Here is a 13,168-nt window from a genome sequence, read left to right on the forward strand (position 1 = left end):
AAGCTGCACTACAGCTGGTGTCAAGAATCCAATATATCCTAATATTAGAGTCCTGTTTATTTATTCTCAAATACCAGGACATTTTAGTCTGAATCCGACCATCTGCTCAGCTCATTTTCGAGCTCACTGACCAGACAATCCATTTCCTGCAGTTGGCCTCGCTGTGCGTCACTCACAAAACATTCGGCCAATCAGAGAAGAAGAAGCTCACAGACGGGACCTAAAACGCCCTTTTCTTGCTCGAGCCCCCGAGAGAAGCGTGGGAGAGGAGATTTAATACTGTAATGAGAGTCTATTGAGACTAGAGGCTGTAAAATTGATTCTCAGTACTTCATATTGATATCAAAACTTCAAATAAAACAATGTGAAATATGGAACCTGTAGCAGGAACTAGTGCCTGGTGGGAGCTGTTATTTTTAAAGATATTGCAGGGTGAAGACAGAAATACAGTGAGACTGGTGTGATTTAAAATTCAATCTCCGAGAGAAATGTTGCACATAGAGTTAAAAATTAATCAATTTCACCTTATACGACATCAGAGCACATGAAGACGTCTGATGCAATTTGCACCTGCGATCAGGACATTCAGCCGGGCTGAGGAAATAAAGTTGCAATTAACTTTTTGCCGCACTTTTAATCAGGAGATGATGAGTTAAATCAAAAGCTGTAGATTGTGGTTAGAACAAAAACATGCTAATTCTCTGACATTTAAGCCTCACACACAACTTCTCACTTGGCTGCTGTGTTTGCTTTGAAACTTTTTCTTTCCAGTTTGCACATATAATATTTATTCCCTTGTGTAACCTTACTGTATGCAGAAGCTTTCTAACTTTAACAATACTTGGAAAACTTTGCTTTAATCTTTCAAAAATCACATTCAGCAGCATGAGGTTTTTACATTTGAAATGTGCGTGTGTGAATATCCGTCTTCATCATGTAAATGTGTGCGGTTTTTATTTGCAGATATATAGCTTATGATAGCTGCTAAAATATTGCAAATTGGAAGTGTCTGCATTTTTGCAAACCCGCATCAATCTGCACTGGCAGAGCTCCGTCTCGTTACCCGCAATTATCTCCCGATCTAATCTAGACCCGCCCTGACTTGTTAACACATGTCCCGTCATTGGTGATTAAACACACATGCTACATACAGAGTCTTTCCCATCAAATGCGATGTCGTCCTGTTTGGGTGGGTTGTGTTCTTGGAAAAGTAGCAGCGTCTGTGCTCCTGCAGCTGTCGATGTGCTTCCATGGCTAATACTTTGTCACTTTTTACAATTAGCAAAGCCACTGAGAACGTATTAACCACTGCCTAGTTTTGTCTTTATGTGATCCTTTTGATGTACCAACTAGTTTGCTGTGGAGAGTGTCAAAGGTGGTGTCATAGACTTTCACAATAAAACAAATCCTTGCAGCTAATTAGGCTTCATATAAGCTGACTTTGATGTTATAAATGCTGCACAATCATTTTAATTTATATAATTATATTTTTAACACCGTGGGTCTGTGTAGTTAGAATGAGAATCCTCAATCAATTGTCACAAATACTTAAATCAAGTTTTATGAGTTCTGTGTGTTCTCCCCAGGTCTCCAGCCTGTAGTTATCAAGCTGTTTGTTTCCATATACATTTAAATTGTATTCCTCAAAAGTTTTCCACCACTAAAAAGCCAATCAACAGCTTTACTTTATCCCAAGGACAAGTGTGGACATTGTTTTCAAGAATCTAAATTAGGTCTAATGACAGACTCAGCCGGATACCTATCCTGTATCATTTAGATTCTAATATTTCATACTGAAGGCGTATTTGCACTTCTCTTCTTAAAATGAGTGTGATTTCTTAAAGACATATTGTTGAAATAATAAGCTCTTAAGTGGTAATTCCTCCATAGTTAATTGTCTTTGAGTACTTTGGTACGACTCCAGCTTTGGTAACAATTGGGTCAAGGATTAGTACTTAAAGTGTGCAGGAACAGTAGGGTTTTGTCTGAAAGCTTTAAACAAGATGATCTAATAAACGTGTGTGTGTGTGTGTGTGTGTGTGTGTGTGTGTGTGTGTGTGTGTGTGTGTGTGTGTGTGTGTGTGTGTGTGTGTGTGTGTGTGTGTGTGTGTGTGTGTGTGTGTGTGTGTGTGTGTGTGTGTGTGTGTGTGTGGAATAGCGGAGGAGTTTCATTTCATTTAAACCTGCCAGTCTGTAATGGCTGTAAGTCACGTAATGGACGGAGAAACACACACACACAGTCAGAAATAGAAAATCCAGTGGGCTTAAGTCGTCATTATGAAGAAAAAGTGAAAGTATTAAAAAAAAAGAAAAGTCGAATGAAAGAGGTCTCTATTCTCTCCGTCCCTCTCTCGCTTTTTCTCTCTCCCGCCCACGTTTGGAAAATTCCATGTTGTCATTTGCTGAGACGAGGTGGCCCGTCAACCAATGAGATGGCAGGGGAAAAGACTCTGGGAGGAGAGGGATACCGTGAAGAAGAAAAGAGAGATGGAGGAGGAGGAAAGGAGAGAAGGGAGTGAGAGGGACGGACGGACAGAGAGAGGCTTTGAAAGCAGTAGTTCTAATCAGCTGTTATGCGGCGTAATGAAACAGCTGTCAGACATATTTAACTTTCTTTTTTTTCCCCCCTCTGTTCTCCAGCCGCCTCCCTCATCATCCGTCTCTGTCTCTCCTTCACCTTCTCCTCTCCGGCCCGCTCATTCTTTCCTTCCCTAATCTCCCCTTTACTCCAACTTCTCAATTTGCATTTCATCTACATCCCGCTCCCACCTCTTTCGTCCTGCTTGCCCTCTACCTCTTCTCTTTCTTTCTTTCTTTCTTTCTTTCTCCCCTCTCATATTCCCCTCTGTGTCTGTCTGTCCATTCTGCTCTCTAAAAATGTCCTTAGAGAGCTCCTTTTCTAATTGCCTGGGCGGGGTCTGTGGGGGTCGCGTTGATTGGATAATTTGTGTCATGATCACACGTGGTAGTGGCTTTCATGAATTTATTCTTTCTCGTGAAGCTAAAATATACCATCCTTATCTTTTTTTATTCGTATTGCTTCCCTCACTCTTTTTTAAGTATCTTTAAATGTTTTGTCTTACATGTCAAAGTTGAGTTTCTGCACTCGGGCGATAGCTGTTAATGAATACAAATTTCCCTTTTCATTGTCCTTTACGCTAAAAGAAGGACTGAGAGGTTTAATTACTCAGCTTTAACTTCAAGAAAAAAAAAGGGGGAAAAAGTACCTCAGTGATATTCTCCGAAAAATCTAATCTGGGAAAATGCAATCAGCCCCATCTATTGCAATAAAATACGTTCATGTTTATAAACAAAATTAAGGTAGGGAATTGGGACTTAAATCAAAATCTATACATCTATATTTAAACTGTAAAAATGGAGCTAAATGCTCCTTAATGAAAAAAAAAAAAAAACTTCATATTTGCAGTTTGCCAGTTGCATTTTACTTTTGCAAAAAGTATATTACCAGACAGCCTGCAGTCAAAATCAAACCACAGATGTGTAATGAGAGAAATCCATAGTGTTCAGCATGTAAGGCTTGCCAGGTCGCCTGCTCACCTACACAGCCAGCAGCGCACTGTAATCACTTTCAGTCTGGGAGCTAATCTAATAAAAAAGCAGACGGGTGTCAGGTTGCTCGCTCTGTAATGCGAAGTCTTGGCTTCGTACGGTGCATTCTGCAGCGAAGCCTGTTGATATGTCGGTTGGTTATATTTAGAGCAGCCTTTTAATTGTCTACAGTTACACACAGAAGAAATGATGGATTAAGTTTGCTGTTAGTTTAAGTACTGAAAGCAGCTGAAGGGAATTTTCAGCAGAGCATCTACTGAAGGCTTTTGTGATATATTCTCAAAATACCTGATGCATAGGAAATTTAAAAAAAAATAACAGACTTACATCAAATTTCTTTATTTTCTTTACTTTTCAATCAGGTCCATCACATATTTGTACAGATTTAACACAAGCTGTTGTCAGATAACTAATGTCTTATATCTAATTCCAGTGTGTAGGTCTATCTCTGGAGTATTTTTCTACTTCATTGTACTGCATCTTTTCAAATCCCTTATCAGAACAATTTGGGAATAACCCCCAGTATTTGCTGGCATCAACTTAAGCCCAAACATCTCTAATCAACCTTGTTATAAAAGAAGGCAAAAGTCCATTTACGCTAAAGAGTTTAGACAGTCTATAAAACGAGCTCGACTTAAAGCTGCAACCCCAAAAAATAATAACTAATAACTTTTTTTGTCAACAGGTGACCTTGGGAGGCACGTTAATTGGGATTGGCCGGAAGACCTCCGATTGTCAGGGAAACACTAAGTACTTTCGCTGCAAATTCTGCAACTTCACCTACATGGGCAGCAACTCCTTAGAACTTGAACAGCACTTCCTGTCCTCGCATCCGAACAAAGTGAAAACTCCACCGACCACACCCCTGCTGGCCACAAACAACGTGGCCAAGCACGACAACCAGCCGATGGGCAGGAGTCCGATCATCGACGGGGCGGAGCGAGTGGCAGTGAGAGCGGAAGACGATACCGTGGTCGGGTACTCCATCCAGGTCAGGGCGTCTTCGGATTCGTCAAGCTGGACAGGGGAGCCGGGTCGAGGCGGCGTGCAGGCGTATTACTGGTGTAAATTCTGCAGCTGGAGTTGTGAGTGGTCAGGGGGCTCGGCGAAGCTCTTGGAGCACTATGAACAGAGACATAGAATGAGCGTGGGAGGTGCTGTGAGCCCCAGCAACTCTACTCCTGGGGCGCTGGACAGAGAGCGGGAGAGAGGAGGGAGGAGAGAAGGAGGCGAGAGAGACCACACGGCATCCAAAAGCCGCAAAGATCCATCATCAAACCCATCCAGCACCAGCCAAGGTAATAAAATGGGGGAAAGTGCAGTGGTGGATTGCTTTAAGTGATTTCCAGGAGATGGTAGCTGTTTTTATGGAGCACAAGATTAATGAGCAAAATTAAATACAAGTCTTAACGGTTTTTACTTCTCCTGTTATGATGCTGCTCGACTTCTTTGAGACTTTAGACACTGCTAGCCTCCACTTTTTCACTTTTACTAGTTCTGTCATTCTCTGCGAACCCGTCTTTTATATTGTTTTGAGCGCCATGACGCTACTTGACCCTCCTTGTTTACTTGCCTTGAGCGTCACGAATACAGTTGACCCCTCTTGAAATTTCTTTACTATCTTTACTAAAAGACCCAGACTGTTTTATTTAACAGACCTGATCTGTTTTCCACTCCTAGGAGACCCGAACAGCAGCGACCCAGAAGCAGTTGTGACCAGCTATAACTGTCAGTTGTGCGATTTCCGGTACTCGATGGCCCACAGCGCTGACGTCATCGTCGTGGCGCCGTTGCTGTTGCACTATCAGCACAACCACTCCATCCACCGATGCTGCATCCAGCACTGCATGTACTGTCCCCAGGGGCTCTGTCAGCCACACAAACACTTGGGGGAGGTGAGATTAATAAACTATTGAAATGTTTATTTGGTTAGCGTTTCAGTGTTTGCTCGGCACTCGGAAGAAGAAAATTAGCTGGTTTATTTTGCAGGCAAAAGAAAGTAAAATATGACCAAGTGTCAAGGTAATTGGTCCAATTTCCAGCCTTGTTAACTTCCCTTGCTTCCCCAAGTCCACACACCCATAATTGTGCGTGCTGCCAAACAGTGCCGCTTAAAACTGGAACGTGGCATCATAGTTAATGATGTACGTTCATACGGCTACATCTGGCTTCCATCTCTTTGATATCAAAGAGTTGGAAGGCAATCACAGCACAAAGGTGAGAGATACAGCAGGAGGACACTATATCTGAAAAGCTTCCCACATAAGGGCGGCACTGTCAGTAATAACTAAGCCAGTCAGATATATACTGTATGTTGGCTGATATAAGTGGGCATACAGCTATCAGTGTTTGCTGAAAACCTTTATTTTATAGAATAAACAATGCAGAAAAAAGTAATTATTTTTTAGTTCTTCCAACAATTTTCGTTTTTCAGTGTAATATAACGTGTGTTTAATTTACTGTATATTCTTAACGTCGTCTGATTTTTCTAAATAGGTGTCCCACCCCTTTGCCTGTCGGAAACCCGTCTGCCCTAAATGCTGTTCCAAGCTCTCTCCGTCCACCAAACAGCAGGACGCAGCTGGTCCGAAACCTGCCGCCACCTCCACCTCACCCAGCATGACCCCTCCTAATCCTAGAGCTGAACCAGGTGTGATTTCTGCTTCCACTTTTCCCCCCCTCTAACCCTGCTCATCCTGTTGTCACCCAAAGTATTTAAAGGAAGATTATGTCATTCCTACTTAAATATTTCCTGTCTTGGGGATTTTATAGCTTCCCTATATTGTTGTTAATTTGTCAAACATCATTAGCCTTTCTTAATTTTCTTGTCCCTGGTTTTTCTGATCCCAGGCGTCACCCACTTGTGTGACCAGTGTGCGTTCGCCACCACCGACATCGACGTCCTGCTGCAGCACTACGAAACCTGCCATACCCTGATCAACTTAAAGGGGGCTTCCCCGCACGTCAAGGCCGAGGAAGAGGTCGGAGTCGACAAGGATGTTGGCGGAGGAGAGAGGGAGTACTCTTGCACAAAGTGTCATTTCATCACAGAAGTGGAGGAAGATATTTTTAGACACTACAGGTGAGAGAGAGACCATCTGATTTGATATTGTGTCCTTTTCTCCCGGAAGGTTGATTTGCAGAAATCAGAGGATATTGAAAAGAAACAAGGACATTTTTGTTTTATTCAATGTAGTAAAGTGCTGAAAATGTAAAGGTTTATAGATGGAATGTGTTTGTGTTTTCAGAAGACATTCAGTTTTATCATCTTTCCAATAACCAGTGATTTTGTGCCAGGCTTTCAGTGAGCGACTGAATGTGGCGTCATGTGACTGCCCAGATGTGAATTAGTGATATCCAGAGAGTCAAGTTTCCAGTTAGAGCGAGTGAATGTTCCACTAAGTGAATGACTGTGTATAGAAGTATTGCTTGTGTTGGGATTCAAACCCCTGTAATTCTATTCTTTTTTGCACTCAGTATCCGGGAAACGATGACTGAGCACACTCATATTTAGCTACAGCCCATTAAAAACACACACACACTCATTGGCTTCATTTAGACATTAAAAAAAATGATTTATTCCTTCCTTCCTTGTCAAAACCTAGTGCCTAGATTTCCCACAATGCAAACCAACCAACTCAATTCGTGATTTGGGTGTGTTTTACTACCAGCAGTTAATGTAGCTTTGAGCCTCTTGGCCTGAGCACAGATTAGGAGCAGATAACAGAAGTCTGGAAAACTCCATTCTTTCTAACTCCTCACACACACAGATTTCTTTACTGTTTTCAGTCTCTACTGATGCAGTTTGGTTTTTGCACAGCTCCCTCTTATACAACTTTTTTGTCAGATATGTAGAAGTATTCCAGAGACCTGGACACAGACTTTGGTGGAGTTCCCCAATAATTATAACGACTTCTAGTATTTTATACTGATTCTTTGTCTTTAACAAAGGCTAATTAGCCTGTAAATGTACAACCACAATTTACAGTACGCAGAGATTTTCTTCACAAAGGTAAAATGTTGTTTCAGTGTGTGACAGTATATGCATGATTGCTTTTTGAATAAGTCATGAGCACAGTTCTACTGATCTAAAAGCCTGGAAAGGTCAGAACAGACTCCACAGCAGGTTTGTTGCCTACACAGAGAGACATAGCAACACTCACGCACATACACCCACTCACATGCACGCAGACGCACGCACACACACATGCTCACACTCACTGGGGTTTCAGTGACAGAGCCAGCAAATGATAGAGACCTAGAGTGAGTTAGAGTTAGGGTGGGAAGAGTGAGAGTGATGCTGTGGGAAAGTTTGATTTGACGGAGACAGAGATTCAGAGAACTGTAGATATTTATCTTCAGGAGTTTTACATCTGCAACTAAACAACTGGACCGACTTGTGTTGGAGTTGCTTATGCACATGTGTAACAACATAATTAATAACACACACAACTTGCTCTTTCTTCTGTCACACACACATAGAACAACTTCAGTCTGACAGAGCCACCTTAGCAAGATTTCTGCTGCAAATCAAGGTTTTAAAAATGAGATTAATTCAAGGGTGAAAAGTAAAGGAGGGATTGAGAGAAAAGGAAATAAATAAAAGTGTAATGGAAAGGGAAGTAGATCAAAGAAGAAAATCAGAGGAAAAAGAAAGAAATTGCAGAGAAGGCAACAAGGTGATTGAGGTAGAACGAGTAGAGGGGATATAACAAATCCATAAACATCATTAATAGAATCTAAACTTTGAATCTTGGAACTGAAATAAAACTTAAATGGAATAAAGCCAAAAAGTTTCACACCACCTATGTAGTTTCCGAACCTTTAATGATTCGAAGGCCAAGTTTTAGAAAACAGAATCAGCAATTATATGAAGCACAGAACAAAGGGGACAAAAATACCAGAAAGAAACTCATCACTTTCACAGGTTTCTGTTACACTTCCTGTTAGACAAAGACACAAAACACCAACGAGAAGTTACTACCACATGGCATCGTTGTGCATTACACCAGTATTTGTAGCTCTTAGTGTTAATGCTAGGTTTTAAAATAGGTGTCAGTGTGTGTGTGTGTGTGTGTGTGTGTTTGTGCAAATAAATTATTAAATATATTAATACTAGGAATAAACCAATTTCAATGTTTTAACACTAAATTTAATGCCCTTTTTCTTATTTACAATTGGAAAAAATCTAATTCTGTAGGTAGAAGCTGTACATGTGCAGAGTGAATGATAGAAACTTGAAGAGGTCCATGTGTGTATCCATGTGTGTGTACATGTGCGGTGTGTATGGCAATGACATAAAAGCGCCTGATGTGTCTTTGTGCAGCATCTGTAGACGTTTAAGTCCACGATGTACGAGTTGTACTTTTGCACACGGACATTTTCACTAATTTCTACAAACAGACCTTTTTTTTGATCTGCTGGAGCCGCTGTTCAGAGCCCCAGCCTGAATCTGTCATTGCCCAGGACACATCTTTTCCTCAGCATTTACTAAAGGGTATAGAGGGAGGAAGAGGAGGGAGAGGAGGCCAACAATAACAGACACAATGTGAAGGAGACAAAGAAGACACACAAATCTGCACAGATTATGTGTTTCAAAGTTATCTATTTTGTTTTGACTCCCACGGACAAATTAAAAGTATAATGCAAAGCGTATTCTTTAATTTGTGTGAGTTTGGGGTTTGGCCTTTGCTCTTTCTTAATTAAAGGCGGCAAACCGTTCCTTTTATCAAACGTCTGTGGTGACAAGAAATAGCACAGTGACAGATCAAGACACTTTCTCAACACACCTTTCCTGCAGTCGCCAGCGCTGCTCAGCGAGTGACTAGCACACCCACATCTGCTCGGTTCATTGAGTGCCAGAGAAGCAGACAGAGACTGTGCACGGGCTAAAGCTGCGTTCGCACGTGCACTGCAACCGGGAGCTTTTCTAAATGTTACCCAGAGGAGCTATGTGTGAATCAATTGATCAGACATCAAAGTATGTATGTAAAGTATGTATACCTACTGTCTCTGTCTGTAGTATGAGTGACAATGCAGCATTTGGAGGGTTTTTCTCCATTAGGCTACTTCCCCTTATTTGGAATCATGGGAAAGTATGAGTAGTTCTGGTATTCTAATATTCCTTCATGTCTATGATATACGCATTCATTTAAGTTTTACAAAGTATGAAATTTAACTTTTTGAAACCAAAGCAGAATCCACGGACACAAGAGATATGAGAAGAGAAAAGTGAGCGAACTGTTTTCAATAGTGAACAAGGGTCCATGTTCTTGGTATTGATTTCCAATTGATTTTGCTCATTAACCTACACAAGCGGCGCCGATACTGTTTCCTCAGCCTGGAAATACCCCGGTGCTCTGGTCTGTTTACATTGTGTGTATTGCTGCTCATTCAAGTCCTCGCCAACAGGAAATGAAGGTGGTTTGTTGATGCTTGATTCGTTTCTTTTCATTCAGATTCATTTACGTTCCTCACGGTTTTCTCTTAAATTCATCGTGATTTAGTGGAACACTGAGTCACTTTTTGGCCACTGGCTCGGTGAAATAGTACCGGAGTGGTTGGAGGAAAGCGAGCGGGCCGCGACTAATGCACTTAAAATTGTCTATTCAGGGAGTGGGTTTTCTTCATAATGTGATCAATAAAAATACTTGGGGGAAAAAAAATACATGTCATATGCCGCCCATTAAAAGCTATTAGGAATGAAGGCCTTTTACATTTGAAACTGATGAATTGACTCTCGAGCCTCAAAAAGAAACAAAACCTGTCACATGAATCTTTATTCCTATGTTCACTTCCATTTTTGTTACTGTTCTGACGTCAGAGTCATTCATTTATCACTAATGTAGATAATTCACTCAATGTTTTTTCTCTCTCCGCAGGCGTGTCCATGCGTGTTGCCGTTGTCGACGCTGCGACTTCACGGCTCCAGATTCATCAGCCCTCCTCGACCATTTTAACTCTGTCCACTGCCACGACTCCTCTCCCTCATTAAGCTCATTTGTTACGACCTCCTTACCCACATCGCTGACACCTTCATTAACACTCTCTGCCAATGGCTGCTCAGCTCCCTCCACCTTAGCCATTAAAGAAGAGAGCAAGGGGGATCTTCGCCTCCTCTACTCCCTTGCGCCACCTGAGGGTCGGTTGGCAGAAGGTGGCAGAGAAGAGGGAGGAGGGGTGGTGAAAAGCGAGGGAGGGGAGGAGAAAGAAAGAGAGCGGGAGAAAGGCTGGGTCCTTGGGGAGACGAGAGGAATAGGGGAAAGAGGAGGTGAGCAGGCCCATGGTTTGCTGTGGGTGCCCAAGGAGCGAATGGGACCCGACAGAGGAGTAGAAAGAGGAACAGGAGGCGGGAGCCCCTCTCTTTTCCCCTCCCCCCTCCCATTGTCTTTTGTTTCAGCCAATCACGAGGCCTCGCAGCAGAAACGGGGCGTGGCTTCACCGAGCATGGTTTACCTGGGAGACACAAAGTCATTTTTGGGAGATACCAAGTCGTTTTTGGGAGACGCCAAGCTGTACGGAGGGGGACGGCCAGGAGGAGGAGGTGGCGCTGCAGGTGGAGGGGAGAAGCAGAGCCCGATGCCCTCTCAGCAGTATACAGGAGGAGGAGGTGGAGGACAGGAGGGCAAAGGAGGAGCTGCAAAAGAGGAGTCCCAGTCCCTGCTACGGGTAAGGTGGACACATGCACATGCACAACCTCCAACCTCCCTCTGTTCCACTTTCACTTCATTCTCTTATTTAGCTGATTCTTCCTTCTTTGTCTCATTAACTCCCTGATTAGAGTTTGTATACTCCTTCATCTTCGATTCCTTTATATGACCCATGAGGATTAGACCACATGCAGTGAGCAGCTACAATGAAATCTATATTTCCTTCCTTCATATTGAAAGTATCAAGTTTGTCCGTGTGCATGATTCCATTACGTATTTTTCTTTCCCATAAGTTGCATTCATATATTTTTCTTTCCCACTCACAACACTAAGAAACTTGCCCGTTGCTTTGGGGACAGAGAGGCAAACGGACAGTTCCCATGGTTACCCACTGTCAGTCAGTTCCCGAACCCTACTTTGTGGCCCACAATGCTTTTCACTTCACAGTGATCTCATGGACTGGCAGGGAACAGACTGTGGTTCGCCAGCGCCACAGAGCTTATTGGCTATGATCACATTAGATCAGAATAGACTGGACTGTGTGTGTGTGTGCGTGCGTGCGTGTGTCAGGGCACTGACATGGCTCTGTGTAAGTGGCAGTATTAAGTGTGAGAGAGTTGTGTTCGTGGTGTGTGTGCATGCACAGTTCAGTGTGTAAGTTGAGTGTGTGGCTTCTTTGAACAAGCTGTGGGTTGGCCCTTTGCATGTGTGTGTCTGTGCGTGCATGTTATTGAGTGTGTGAGGTGTTGGCAGTCTCTTGGCAGACTGGGCAGGGTGGGGCAGCAAGAGTTTTACTCATTATCGTGGGTGGGGCAGTTTGTGTCTGAGAGAGTGAGACAGACAGAGAGACTTCATGCGTGAGAGAGAGAAGGAGGGAAACTAAGAAGAAGAAAGGACGATAGGGAGAGTCCCAAGAGATTAAAGTTTGTAGCGAAAAAACTTTACCTCTGGTCCCGGCTAAAGAAGATTGTCATTTTTACATTTCTGTTGGTACACCGATAATACAACTCACCTACATTGTGTTGTGTAGTGAGATTAAGACATTGTAGGACAGGTAGGACAGAATTTCGCTGTGAAAGGGGTAGATAGCAGGGGAAGAGACCCGGGTTGGAACTGAACCTGTGGCCGCTGCAGGGGGACTCGCGGCACCGTACATTGGCCATCTGGTCAACCAGGTGAACTATCGGTTGCTCCAACAGGCTTTTTGTTACCCTCCTGCTTCGAGTCTTTATGCTAAGCTAGGCTAAGCATGTTCTGACTTCTCACTTAACCCACAAAATGTTCAATTATTCCTTTTAAGCAGTAAAGTTGAGAGACCATCATTCCTCTGTTTTGCTGTGAAATAGCTTCTATGTATATAAACATATGTATATAACTATATATATTATATATATATTCTCCAGCTCAGTATTGACATTATCTAGTGTTTACACTGAGTGAAACATTCAAATATAAGGGTCATTTTTATAGCTGTCATTCCATTAAATGGACGTATTAAAAAATGAGTTTCAGTCATTTAAAAAAAAAAATAAAGTTGGTCAGTAAGAGTTGAAGCTCAGCTTTTACTTTAAATGTCCATGAGGGTTAGTGCAGGCTTTTACATTCAAAGACATCTGCATATGTAGACACCTTGTGTCATGAAAATTATGTCCCAGTGATGTGTAAAACCACATCTGCCGCCTGTGTCCATTTTTCCATTTTTGGGGCCCTTCAGGGCCTTGAGGTGTTTAACTGCTCAGTAAGTGAGAGGGTGTAAAGGTGAGAAGGGGAAAGCGGGAGAGAGCGAGGGAAGAGACGAACAATTAAACAATTTATTAGAGAGGAGGAACATGACTCATTACTTTAATAGTTTCATAAGATATGGCCTCTGCTGCTGTCTTTCTCTTCCTCCTCAGAACAATATTTATTCTCAGTTTCTATGGCATACACTTACAGGTCCCACACAAACA

At 42.5% G+C, this 13,168-nt stretch overlaps 1 protein-coding gene across 5 annotated transcripts in view; it reads left to right on the top strand.

Moving 5' to 3' along the window:
- Positions 1 to 13,168, top strand: part of trps1 (trichorhinophalangeal syndrome I) — a 113,628-nt gene that overhangs the window by 53,603 nt on the left and 46,857 nt on the right. For all 5 annotated transcript variants that reach the window (XM_035181941.2, XM_035181944.2, XM_035181943.2 and 2 more), the window contains exons 5-9: positions 4,256 to 4,868; positions 5,251 to 5,465; positions 6,067 to 6,220; positions 6,421 to 6,652; positions 10,452 to 11,238. In XM_035181941.2, the coding sequence (XP_035037832.1) occupies positions 4,256 to 4,868; positions 5,251 to 5,465; positions 6,067 to 6,220; positions 6,421 to 6,652; positions 10,452 to 11,238 (2,001 nt within the window). The remainder of the gene's footprint in view (positions 1 to 4,255; positions 4,869 to 5,250; positions 5,466 to 6,066; positions 6,221 to 6,420; positions 6,653 to 10,451; positions 11,239 to 13,168) is intronic.

This window comes from Hippoglossus stenolepis, chromosome 17 (genome assembly GCF_022539355.2).
Source record: "Hippoglossus stenolepis isolate QCI-W04-F060 chromosome 17, HSTE1.2, whole genome shotgun sequence".
Classification (NCBI taxonomy): Eukaryota; Metazoa; Chordata; class Actinopteri; order Pleuronectiformes; family Pleuronectidae; genus Hippoglossus; species Hippoglossus stenolepis.